Source organism: Microcaecilia unicolor, chromosome 6 (assembly GCF_901765095.1).
Source record: "Microcaecilia unicolor chromosome 6, aMicUni1.1, whole genome shotgun sequence".
In the NCBI taxonomy this organism is placed as follows: Eukaryota; Metazoa; Chordata; class Amphibia; order Gymnophiona; family Siphonopidae; genus Microcaecilia; species Microcaecilia unicolor.
This window is the reverse complement of record NC_044036.1, coordinates 229,289,445-229,302,765: the sequence shown is the minus strand read 5'-3', so window position 1 is coordinate 229,302,765 and position 13,321 is coordinate 229,289,445. Positions and strand designations below refer to the sequence as shown.

General features: G+C 45.5%; 1 protein-coding gene across 2 annotated transcripts in view; it reads left to right on the top strand.

Annotated features, from left to right (window-relative positions):
- Positions 1–13,321, top strand: part of LRSAM1 (leucine rich repeat and sterile alpha motif containing 1) — a 1,377,704-nt gene that overhangs the window by 1,743 nt on the left and 1,362,640 nt on the right. For both annotated transcript variants that reach the window (XM_030206572.1, XM_030206573.1), the window contains exon 2: positions 9,749–9,841. In XM_030206572.1, the coding sequence (XP_030062432.1) occupies positions 9,770–9,841 (72 nt within the window). In that variant the 5' untranslated portion in view covers positions 9,749–9,769. The remainder of the gene's footprint in view (positions 1–9,748; positions 9,842–13,321) is intronic.

Sequence of the window (13,321 nt, the reverse complement as noted above, 5' to 3'; positions counted from 1 at the left end):
GCAGAGCAGCCAAGCGTTATGCTGGCTGCTCTGCGCATGCCAAAGACATCCAAAAAGGACATCCCTGACCAGCACTTGTCAGAGCCCCTTGATTCTTCCATAGCATCCCACAGATCAATCCAGAGAAGAGTGGGTTATGTCCCTCTACCAGCAGGTGGAGAGATAGAGAACCTCGGAGGTTTTTTACTATATGTGGACTTGTGCATCCATCTTAACCTCAGTATTTTCTCTATCTCAGCAGGTGGATGGACATATCCTGTGCTGCTCTCTGGTGAGCTTTGCTCCTAACCTGTTCCCTCAGGTTTAGTTGAGCTGGGGTTATTGGCTGGGCTTGGCCACTTTGGGTACACCTGGTGGTACCTGCTCCCTCCCCTGCCGTTTTCCTGCCTCTCTTTCCTAACAGCATGCTCAAATTCTGTTGTATAGCTCTCCTGCCTCTTTAAAAAAAAAAAAAAAAAAAAAAACCTTCCAGAAGTTGTAGCTCACCTGCAGGTTAACAGTCGCAGGATCATTGAGTCCTGGCTTCAAACCCTGACGTTCATGACACTATGAGGCATATTTTCAAAGCACTTAGCCTTCCAAAGTTCCATAGAAACCTATGGAACTTTGGAAGGCTAAGTGCTTTTAAAATATGCCTCTATGTCACTAGCCTGGCAACGAAGTGCACTTCTTCTAAGGAACATCTCTGTGCACTGTCTGACCGCAGGGAGTTCTTTATTTCCCGATTCTGTCAGTAAGGACACAAGGCTGTGAGTATTTGGTCCGGGAATCTTCGTGGTGCCCCTTTGTGTGGGGATTGCAGTGTTTGGTGGGCTCTACGGCTGTTTTTCTTGGGGGTGTGATTTCCCATGGGTTTGATTTCCCACGGGGGATGTGGCCTTGTTTGTTTGCTTCATGGTCTCTGGTCACCTAGAATCTTGATTTTATTGTGGCACAATCTAGACTTCTAGATCGCGTTCAAGTGCTTAGATCTTTTTTTAAAATTTGCCAGAAGTCTTTATTGACAGTTCATACAAGTGGGTAAAGCATACAACATGTCATCTACATCAGTATTCAATCTTTACATATCCAATATAAGGCTACATGGAATAAGATACAAGGAAAAGAGTGCCTTCCCCTTGTTCCGAACCAGGACAATATTGCTCAACCAAACTTGAAGAGATTTTTTTATTTTGTTCCCCAAAAAACTTTTTTATAATGAATGGATAACCCCTCCCCTAACCCTACTCTGTCATCCAAGCAGGTAAGTTAACAAGTTTATAACCCCAAACTTTATATCGATCTAACTGAGCAATGAGAAATGAAAGGTTCCTACGTGGTTTCCCATTTGTTTCTGGTGCCGACGCTCTGCTAGGAGCCGCTCCATTTCACAGATATACCACATTTTGTTGAGCCACTTCATTAATGGAGACACTGATTTTTTCTTCCAGTGTGCAGCCACTATCACTCAAGCTACATTCACTGCATACCGAACCAAAACAGCTTTAGGAGATGTTAGGCCCGGAATCTTCTTGGGAAATAAGAAATAGGCTGCTGCCCAAGGAAGGGATAACCCCAACTATGTCTGCAATCTGCTATGGGCTGCTTTCCAAAAAGCTCGTAGCCACAGGTCCACCATATGTGACGCATTGAGCTAATTTCTCCACATCCCCTCAAACACACACCCGACTGTGCTGGATAAATGCGCCGAAGTCGAGCAGGTGTTAAGTACCAGCGAAATATTACTTTAACAGCATTTTCTCTAAGGGGCACATAAGGAGACACCCTCACTGAGGCCCTTTCCAAGGTCTCCCACTCATCCTCCCTTAACTCCAGGTCCAGCTCATGTTTCCAGTTCCTTCTTTGAAGAGTATATACTGGAGATCGTGTGCAAATGTGCTTATAGACACAGGTTATCAAGCCTCTCGTGGTCTTGGAGTCCTCACATAAATCCTCTAGAAATGAATCCTCCCGTGTTACTACCGAACAAATAGATTTCCCACTAAGAAAATGTGAGATTTAGAGATAATCATATCTGTCTTGTTTAATACATGGGTACTCCTCCTTTAAGGAGGAAAATGTTTGCAGAGTCTCTTCCTCAAACATTTGACCCCACGTCTTTAGACCCTCCATGTACCATTTAGTGAACACACCCTGTGTATTCCCCGGGGAAAAAGGGGATTGTAGGCTATAGGTGAGACAGGTTACTCTCCGGACCTGTGAAAAAGGTGTCCCAGTAGTGGAAAGTAGTATAGATCAATGGCCACATCCCTGACCCCAGTTCAGGGGAGCCACACTAGTGCACCCAGTGGCCTGACAGCCAATGAAAATTGTTCCAAATGTACCCACAACTTGTGTGGCAATACATGATACCACTCTATTGCTGCACCTGCCTGCGCGGACCTGTAATACCAATACATGTTAGGGACTCCCATCCTGCCCTTTTTCTTGTCTTGATATAGAAATGACCAAGGCAGACGTGGACGCTTACCTGCCCATATGAAACACATTATGCAATCTTTTAAATTAGAGAGAATCCTCCTGGGTATCTTCATAGGAAGTACCTGGAACAGATACAGCAGACGGGATAATATGTTTATTTTAATCGTGGCTATTCTACCAAACCAAGATAAGGTCAAGTTCTCCCATCTTTCCCTGTCCAAGGCTAGGGCTCTAATCACACCTAGGTAGTTAGCGGAAAACAAGTCCTAAAGCGCGGGGTCAAAAAGACTCGTAAAAAGCGGATTTCTTTCGCTGCCCAGCGAAAAGAAAACGAGTCCTGCAAAAAACTCACCAGCCTTGGTGACAGAGAGGCATATTTTCAAAGCACTTAGCCTTCCAAAGTTCCATAGGTTTATGGAACTTTGGAAGGCTAAGTGCTTTGAAACTATGCCTCAGAGTGACATTAAGAGCCTCTGACTTAGTCATATTGATTTTGAATCCTGATACCACTGAGTAGTCTACAGTTCGCAAGAGATTTGGGAATGAGGTCACCTAATGCGTCACAGTTAACACATCATTAGCAAAGAGTGCCATTTATGCTCTTTCTCCCCCATACAGACTCCTGATATATCTGGGTTCACATATTTATTTTTGCTGCAAAGGGCTCTATAACCATTGCAAAAAGCAGTGGGGAAGATAATGTTGGACCTTATTCCAAATGTCCTGGATATCCGTGAAGGTCTGTTGGAGCTGGGGCGAGGATTGGGTCAGTGGGATTGGAAGTGGTAGTTGAGGGTGGCATCCATATACTGTAAAAAAAAATGATGATGTTCAAGAGGCGGAGTGGAGGCCGTTGTTATAAGCGAATTCCGCCCTGGGGAGCAATGGGGAGCAATCATCCTGTTGATTATTTGTATACATATGCAGAAAGGTCTTAAGTGTCTGATTGACCCGTTCTACCATCCCATTAGTCTGAGGGTGATACGCGGATGAAAAATGAGTGGTGATGCCAAAAGCAGAGCACAGTGTTCCCCAGAATCTGGACCTAAATTGAGATCCTTAGTCACTTATGACCCGTAGGGGTAGACCATGCAAACGGAACACATGCTGGATGAAATTCCTGGCGAGAGTAGCGGCTGATGGGAGAGATTTCATAGGAATGAAGTGAGCCATATGGGAGAATTGATCTACTACTACCCAAATGACCGCGTGACCCTGGGAAGGAGGTAAGTCGGTAACAAAGTCCATGGATATCTCCTGCCAAGGAAGCTGTGGAACTGGTAATGGCTGTAAAAATCCCCACGGCTTGCCAGGAGAGGATTTGTTTCGGTCACAAACATGGCAGGTGGACACAAAATGCAAAATGTCCTGAGCCATGCGTGGCCACCAATAATACCGGGGGATCAAATGAAAGGTCTGGCCGAACCCAGAGTGCTCATCAAATGTAGAAGAGTGTCCCCATTTTAGAACTTTCTTTCTGGACTGGGGTGGAACGGAGGTCTTTGGGGTGGCTGAAGCTAACATGGCGGGGGCAATACAGGCAGGGTTTAACATAGGGTAGAGTTCCTCGGCCTCTTCGGGAGTATTAAAGGCCCTAGATAGTGCATCTGCTTGAACATTCTTCTCAGCAGGATGGAATATCAAGCGGAAATGAAAACGGGCAAAGAAAAGAGACCAACGTGCCTGTCGCGCGTTTAGTCTTTTAGCGCCACTCCTGGAGAAAAACAGGGATGACGCTTGCCGGAGTCTGCGGCTTGAGACAGAACTGCTCCTGCCCCCAGCGACGAGGCATCCACTTCTAAAATGAATGGTTTCGTTATATCCGGCCCTCGAAGCACCGGAGCAGACAAAAAGGCTTGCTTTAAGGTAGAGAAGGCTTCTTGGGCTTGAGTCCAGTTCTTAACATCAGCCCCTTTCTTATTAAGTGCGATCAGAGGTGCAGTGATAAGGGAATATTGCTGGATGAACTGTTGGTTGTAGTTGGCAATGCCCAGAAAGCATTGCAAAGCCCGGAGACCCTGAGGCATGTGCCAATCCCGGATGGCATGGAGCTTAGTGGGGTCCATTTGGAGCCCCTCTGAAGAGACTGAGGCGTATTTTCAAAGCACTTAGACTTACAAAGTTCCATAGGTTACTATGGAACTTTGTAAGGCTAAGTGCTTTGAAAATTAGCCCCTATTAGGCATATTTTCAAAGCACTTTGGGAGGCTAAGTTCCATAGGTTTCTATGGAACTTTGGGAGGCTAAGTGCTTTGAAAATGAGCCTCTAAGTATCCCAGAAATGGAATTGACTGTTGGTGAAATGAGCATTTCTCTAGTTTAGTGAAGAGGCAATGATCCCGGAGGCGCTGGAGAATGGTGCATACGTGATGGGGATGATCTTGAACAGAGGCAGAGAACACCAGAATGTCATCCAAATAAACAATAACTGAAGAGTACAGGAGATCCTGAAAAATGAAATTAATGAAATCCTGGAAGACTGCAGGAGCGTTGCAGAGGCCAAATGGCATAACAAGGTATTCGAAATGTCCCTCATGGGTATTGAAGCAGTCTTCCACTCGTCTCCACGGTGGATTCGGACCAGGTTATAGGCACCTCGAAGATCCAGCTTGGTAAAAAATGAAGCTCCCTGCAGACGGTGGAATAGCTCTGGAATAAGAGGGAGTGGGTGCCGGTTTTTAATGGTAATTTTGTTAAGGCCCCGGTAGTCTATACAGGGTCGTAACCAGGGCAGACCCAGAATGACAGGATGGATGGCCCGGGGAAAAACTAAGAGTTAGATCTTTTCTTGGTGTTGAATTCCAACTTGCCTCTGTAATGGTTGCGTGATCTGGGTAATGAGTGGGATAGAGTCAATCCCTGAATGGAGGTCACCTGTAATGTGAGTTTACAAGAGATCGAAGGAGTTCCTAGTTGGGCTAGGAGGCTGGCGTCAATAAAATTCCCTCCGGCCCCTGAATCAATCAGGGCTATAGTGCTAACACAAAGTTCCTTCCATCGCAGGAAAATAGAAGTGGAGACTAGATTATCCGGAAAGGGTGAGGATCGACCCAGAGCCACCCCTTTCAAAGGCCCTGGGTCTGCGCATTTCCAGGTTTATTTGGGCAAATCTTCATGAAATGACCAGACAGTCGATTGTTCCGACTGTGAGTCCTCTCCTGCTCAGAGAGACGATGTCGACTGATAACCATCGGTTCTTCAGAACCCCCAGAAGAGGAGCCAATTGCTCCTTTAGGGGAAGTAGGACGTGACATCCGAGGAGAAGGCCTCTGTGGAGGGCGCTGAGTAGAACGTTCCTGTGACCTCTCTTGGAACCGGATGTTGATACGGACACAGAGGGTAATGAGGGCGTCCTAAGAGGTCGGAAGTTTCCAGCCTGCCAACTCATCCTTAATTTGGCCATTTAACCCTTGCCAAAAAATGGCCATGAGGGCTTCTTGGTTCGATCTCAACTCGGAGGCTAAGGTTGGAAAGCGTACCACATAGGCCCCTATGAAACTGCTGCCTTGTTGAACCCATAAAAGTTCTGCTGCTGAGGAGGGACGCCCTGGCACATCGAAAACTAACCTAAACGACAAAGAAACTCCCCCAGGTCGGTGAGTAGTGGATCTCGCTGCTCCCAGAGAGGAGAGGCCCAAGCCAGGGCGGGTCTGGAGAGCAGGGAAATTATATAGATAATCTTGAGTTTGTCGGAGGAAAAGGCCCCGGGCTGCATCTCAAAGAGCATAAGGCACTGGTTAAGGAACCTCCGACAACAGAAGGAGTACCATCAAACTGAGGGGGGAAGGCCTCCTGTATGCTTATCCTCCCATACCTTTGGTGGGGAAGACTTTGCTGAAACTCAGGCAAGACCGAGGCACAATGATTCTGATCGCTCCTTTCTGGCCGCGTCAGATCTGGTTCCCTCTTCTTCTGGAGTTGTCCTCCGAAGAACCGTGGAGATTGGAGTGTTTTCTGACCCTCATTACTCAGAACGAGGGGGCACTTCTGCATCCCAACCTCTGGTCTCTGGCTCTCATGCCCTGGATGTTGAGAGCGTAGATTTTGCCTCCTTGGGTCTCTCCGAGGGTGTTTCCCGTGTCTTGCTTCCAGGAAAGATTCCACTAAAAAGAGTTACTTCTTTCTATGGCGGAGGTTTGCCGTCTGGTGTGACAGCAAGGCTCTAGACCCTCGCTCTTGTCCTACACAGACCCTGCTTGAATACCTTCTACACTTGTCTGAGTCTGGTCTTGAGACCAACTCTGTAAGAGTTCATCTTAGTGCAATTAGTGCATACCATTACTGTGTGGAAGGTAAGCCGATCTCAGGACACCCTTTAGTTGTTCGCTTTATGAGAGGTTTGCTTTTGTCAAAGCCCCCCATCAAACCTCCTACAGTGTCATGGGATCTCAATGTCGTTCTCACCCAGCTGATGAAACCTCCTTTCGAGCCACTGAATTCATGCCATCTGAAGTACTTGACCTGAAAGGTCATTTTCTTCGTGGCAGTTACTTCAGCTCGCAGAATCAGTGAGCTTCAAGCCTTGGTAGCTCATGCTCCTTATACCAAATTTAATCATAACAGAGTAGTCCTCTGTACTCACCCTAGGTTCTTGCCGAAGGTGGTGTCGGAGTTCCATCTGAACCAGTCAATTGTCTTGCCAACATTCTTTCCCCGTCCTCATACCCACCCTGCTGAACGCCAGCTGCACACATTGGACTGCAAACGAGCATTGGCCTTCTATCTGGAGTGGGCACAGCCCCACAGACGGTCCGCCCAAATGTTTGTTTCTTTTGATCCCAACAGAAGGGGAGTGGCTGTCAGGAAACGCACCATCTCTAATTGGCTAGCAGATTGCATCTCCTTCGCTTACGTCCAGTCTGGGCTGACTCTTGAGGGTCATGCCACGGCTACTATCGAAGAGATTTGCAAGACTGCGACGTGGTCATTTATTTATTTATTGCATTTGTATCCCACATTTTCCCACCTATTTGCGGGCTCAGTGTGGCTTACAATCCATTGTGAAAAATGAAAATACAATTTGTAGCAATACGATTATGGGTTACATTGTGAAGAGTTATGTGAAGATAAAATTCAGAGTCAAAATATCATTAGGGGATAGAACAATGGAGTGTTAAAATGGGGAATTAATAGGGTGATAAAACAATAGCAAGAGAACATTAGGGTATAAAAATTTTATCTGTGGGTAGAGTTTTAAGTGTGGTGAAAATACGGGGGAAGAGAGCTCAGAAAAGTGTATTGATGCATTTCTATTAGTGTGTATAGACTTCATGTGTTTTGATCCTTGCAATAGATCTTCTCAAAGAGATGAGTCTTCAATAGTTTGCGGAAGTCGGTTAGTTCGTAGATCGTTCTCAGGTTGCGTGGTAGTGTATTCCAGAATTGCGTGCTCATATAAGAGAAGGTTGATGCGTGCAGTACTTTGTATTTTATGCCTTTGCACTTAGGAAGTGGAGATTGAGGAAAGTTCGGGATGATCTTTTAGCGTTTCTGGGTGGCAGGTCTATTAAATCAGACATGTAAGCAGGGGCTTCACCGAGAATGATTTTGTGGACTAAGGTGCATACTTTAAAAGTGATACGTTCCTTGAGTGGGAGCCAGTGTAGTTTCTCACGTAAGGGTTTTGCACTTTCGTATTTTGGTTTCCGAAGATGAGTCTGGCTGCTGTATTCTGGGCTGTTTGAAGTTTCCTCAGTATTTGTTCTTTGCAGCCTGCGTATAGTGAATTGCAGTAGTCCAAGTGACTGAGTACGAGTGATTGCACTAGGCCGCGGAAGACAGATCTTGGAAAGAATGGTCTTATTCTTTTCAATTTCCACATGGAGTAGAACATCTTTTTGGTTGTGTTGTTCGCGTGAGTCTCAAGTGTTAAGTGGCGGTCAATAGTGACTCCAAGGATTTTTAAAGTTTCTGAGATTGGCAGCTGTAGTTTAGGTGTGTTTATTGCGGTAAATTTTTTCGTGTTGTATTGTGAGGTAAGTATGAGGCATTGGGTTTTTTCTGCGTTCAGTTTCAATCGGAATGCATCTGCCCAGGTGTTCATGATGTGTAGACTTCCACACATTCACATCGCATTGCTGCCTACAGCAGGATACCTGACGCGACAGTCGGTTCGGGCAGTCGGTGCTGCAGAATCTGTTCGGGGTTTAGAATCCAACTCCACCCCCTAGGCCCATTTTTATTCTGTTCCAGGCTGCACTCTCAGTTGAATAAGTTAGGTCAATCTCAGTTATGTCCTCGCCGTTGCGAGGCCCAGTTGACCCTGTTTGTTGTTTTGAGTGAGCCTGGGGGCTAGGGATACCCCATTCGTGAGAACAAGCAGCCTGCTTGTCCTTGGAGAAAGCAAATGCTACATACCCGTTGAAGGTATTCTCCGAGGACAGCAGGCTGATTGTTCTCACCAACCCGCTCGCCTCCCCTTTGGAGTTGTGTCTTCCCTTGTCTATGTCTTTGCTATGTACTGGACTGACGAACACGAGCGCGTTCGGGCGGGAAGACGGTTGCGCATGTGCACAGTGCATGCGCACACGAGGGCTAGCAAACGCTGTTGCTAGTGAAGATCTCCGATCGGAGGGGCTGCCGTGGACGTCACCCATTCGTGAGAACAATCAGCCTGCTGCCCTCGGAGAATACCTTCTACAGGTATGTAGCATTCGCTTTATTCTGTAGATAACCTTCTGATAAGAGTCAATAGCAGCCATTTCTGCCAGCCAGTTGGCTTCTGTAGATAAGAGTTTACTATATCCAGTCCTTCAGTCAGACTCTTGATTGCTCACATACATATAGTGGAAACAGTGACCTCTGGATTCAGTTGGTTGATAGCACGTAGTGTAAATTAGACATCATCAGTTAATGCCCAGTGCAGTTTGGTTTGTAGGTCAGCCAGCAAGGACATACATTTTGACACTGATAATTTTTCTTTAATGCAGATCAGCTAATGCCTGAAACAGGTTCTTCCTGAGAGCTTTCTTATAAGTATTATTTATAGTTTTTGCATATGTTAATGAAATTGAAACAAATCAACTTACAATTAAGCAGTGTTAAGGTTAGTTATTCAAAAAGCAGGCATACAGTAGTTTTTAACTGCCAGAAAGTGAACTGAGACAGTGCCCCTTGCAGTGCAGCCTGAAGTGTAAATCATGCACAGTCTGTCCCAGCAGTACAAGCCAACCAATTGTGTTCAGACCAACCCAATCAAAGTGATTTGCATTTAGTTCAGGTCTCTTAACCTCTTTGTGCTCTGAAGCAAGGCTGTTTCATGAAAATGATCTTGGACATATGCATGTTAATGATACTGTTTACTATAAAGTGTAAGTATAATTTACAGGTTTCATCAGAGCAGAAGAAAATGCCGCTGTTTTTCAGAAGACGAAGGCTTAGTGAAGAGGCCCGAAAACGTCTTGAGTATCAAATGTGCTTGGTAAGAGCTATTTATTATTTGTATAACTAATCACCTACTACTACTACTGCTTATTTCTATAGTGGTACCAGAGTTAGAGCACTGTACACAAACACATAAAAAACCACCCCTGCTTGACAGAGCTTACAGTCTTATTCAAGGCAAGGAGGAGTGGCCTAGTGGTTAGCGTGATGGACTCTGGTCCTGGGGAACTGAGGAACTGAGTTCGATTCCCACTTCAGGCACAGCTCCTTGTGACTCTGGGCAAGTGACTTAACCCTCCATTGCCCCAGGTACAAATAAGTACCTGTATATATGTAAGCCGCATTGAGCCTGCCATGAGTGGGAAAGCGCGGGGTACAAATGTAACTAAAATAAATAAAATAGGCATGTAAGTGATTACAGCAGTGATTTAAACAACATGGGTATTAAAAAGGTAAATAAGGGATTAAGATTTAAAAGCAGCCTCAGAAAAGTGGTCTTTTAGTTTGTATTTGAATATGGTCAGAGATACTAACTCAGGAAATCTATTCAGGCAGAGCAGAATGGAAGGAATGGCGTCTGGAGTTGGTAGTAGAGGAGAAGGGGCACAGATAAGAGTGACTTATTCAGTGCTTGGAGTTCATGAGGAGAGATACTGAGGAACTGCAGAATGAGTTCACTTATAGGTTAGTAAGAGAAGTTTGAACTGGATGTGGAAACAGGGAGCCAATAAAGTAACTGGAGAAGAGGGATTATGTGAAAGTGGTGATGCTGGGAGAAGATAAATTATGCAGCAGAATTTTGAATAGAATGAGGAGGAGAGAGATGGTTCAGTGGGAGACTCATAAGCTGCAGGTTATAGAAGTGGGAGGTTGTAAGACTATAGATAATGGTTTGGATATCATGTTCAGAAAGGAAGGGATTTGATGGTGTTAGAAAGAAACAGGTTTTACCAGTTTGTTGAATATTTGCAGAGAGAGAGATGGAACCTGCTGTCAAAGACAGAACTTTGAGGTATGCTGACTGATAGTGGAATAGTAGTGGAGGAGGATCCAACAAAGCATATACTAAAAGTGCGATGGGAGAGATAAGAAAGAAACAAAGAACGGAGCCCCGAAATCCAAGTGAGGACAGCATATGGTGATCAACAGTGTCAAAAGCCGCAGATGAGTCAAAAAAGGATAAGGATTGAGTAAAGGCCCATGGATCTGTCCAGGAACAGGTCACTGGAGAATTGTAAAGGCTGTTTCTGTTGAATGTAGAGGGCAAAAGCCAGAGTGGAGTTGCTCAAGACTAGTTTGAGATGTAAGAAAGTCAAGACAATGGTGGTGAACATCACATTTAAAGTAGCTTGGATGCGAAAGGGAGATGGGAGGGAGATGGGATGATTGTTGGAAAGATGGGGCCCAATGAAGGGTTTTTTTGTTTTTTTTTGAGGAAGGCATCAAGGATAGTTGCAATGGAAAGTAATCAGTGATTTTAGGAAAGGAAGAAAGAATAATAGGGGCTGGATGAAGAATGTGAGAATGAAAGTGGGGGAAAGAGAGATGGAGGTGACCTGGTGGAAAACTCAGGATTAATGTTGTGAAACTTGTCTTGGAAGTACTCAGCCAAAGTCAAAGAAACAGAGAAAAATGAATGGCCTATCCAGTCTGCCCATTCATGTCATCTATTCTCCATTTTACTCCCTTAGAGATCCTAGTTGTCCCAAGCTTTCTTGAATTCAGATATAGTTTTCATCACCACCCTCACTGAGAGGTTGTTCCACAAATTCACTACCCTTTCCATGAAGAAGTATTTCCTCAGGTTTCTTCTGAGTCTGTCCCCTTTCATCTTCATCCTTTGCCCCCTCATTCCAAAGCTTCCTTTCTGTTGATGGAGACTCGCCTCCTGAGCATTTATGCCACATAAATATTTAAATGTCTCTATCATATATCACCTCTCCTGCCTTTCTTCCAAAGTATGCATATTGAGTCTGTCCACATACGCTTTATGACAAAGACCACTGACCATTTTAGTAGCTGCTCTGTAGATCGATTCCATCCTGTTTATATCTTTTTATTTATTTATTTGTTGCATTTGTATCCCACACAGTAACATAGTAGATGACGGCAGAAAAAGACCTGCATGGTCCATCTAGTCTGCCCACGATAAACTCATATGTGTATACCTTACCTTGATTTGTACCTGTCTTTTTCAGGGCACAGACCGTATAAGTCTGTCCAGCAGTATTTCCCGCCTCCCAAACCACCAGTCCCGCCTCCCATCACCGGCTCCGGCACAGACCCCGTATAAGTCTACCCTCCCCTATCCTAGCCTCTCAACCACCAACCCCTCTTCACCCCGCCACCCAATTTCAGCTAAGCTTCTGTGGATCCATTCCTTCTGCACAGGATTCCTTTATGCCTATCCCACGCATGTTTGAATTCCGTTACCGTTTTCATCTCCACCACCTCCCGCGGGAGGGCATTCCAAGCGTTCACCACCCTCTCTGTGAAGAAATACTTCCTGACATCTTTCCTGAGTCTGCCCCCCTTCAATCTCATTTCATGTCCTCTCGTTCTACCGCCTTCCCATCTCCGGAAAAGATTCGTTTGCGGATTAATACCTTTCAAATATTTGAACGTCTGTATCATATCACCCCTGTTCCTCTTTTCCTCCAGAGTATACATGTCCAGGTCAGCAAGTCTCTCTTCATACGTCTTGGAACGCAACTCCCATACCATCCTCGTAGCTTTTCTTTGCACCGCTTCCATTTTTTTAACATCCTTCGCAAGGTACGGCCTCCAAAACTGAACACAATACTCCAGGTGGGGCCTCACCAACGTCTTATACAGGGGCATTAAAACCTCCTTTCTTCTGCTGGTCACACCTCTCTCTATACAGCCTAGCAACCTTCTCGCTACGGCCACCGCCTTGTCACACTGTTTCATCGCCTTCAGGTCCTCAGATACTATCACCCCAAGATTCCTCTCCCCGTCCGTGTCTATCAGGCTCTCCCCACCTAACACATTCGCCTCCCTTGGATTTCTACTCCCTAAGTGCATCACTTTGCATTTCTTCGCATTGAATTTTAATTGCCAAATGTTAGACCATTCTTCCAGCTTCTTCAGATCTTTTTTCATGTTTTCCACTCCCTCCGGGGTGTCCACTCTGTTGCAAATCTTGGTGTCATCTGCAAAAAGGCAAACTTTACCTTGTAACCCTTCGGCAATGTCACTCACAAATATATTGAACAGAATGGGCCCCAGCACCGATCCCTGAGGCACTCCACTACTCACCTTTCCCTCCTCCGAGCAAACTCCATTTACCACCACCCTCTGGCGTCTGCCCGTCAACCAGTTCCTAATCCAGTTCACCACTTCGGGTCCTATCTTCAGCCCTTCTAGTTTATTCAAGAGCCTCCTGTGGGGAACCGTGTCAAAAGCCTTGCTGAAGTCTAAGTAGATGACGTCCATAGCACGTCCTTGATTTAATTCTCCTGTCACCCAGTCAAAGAATTCAATGAGATTCGTTTGG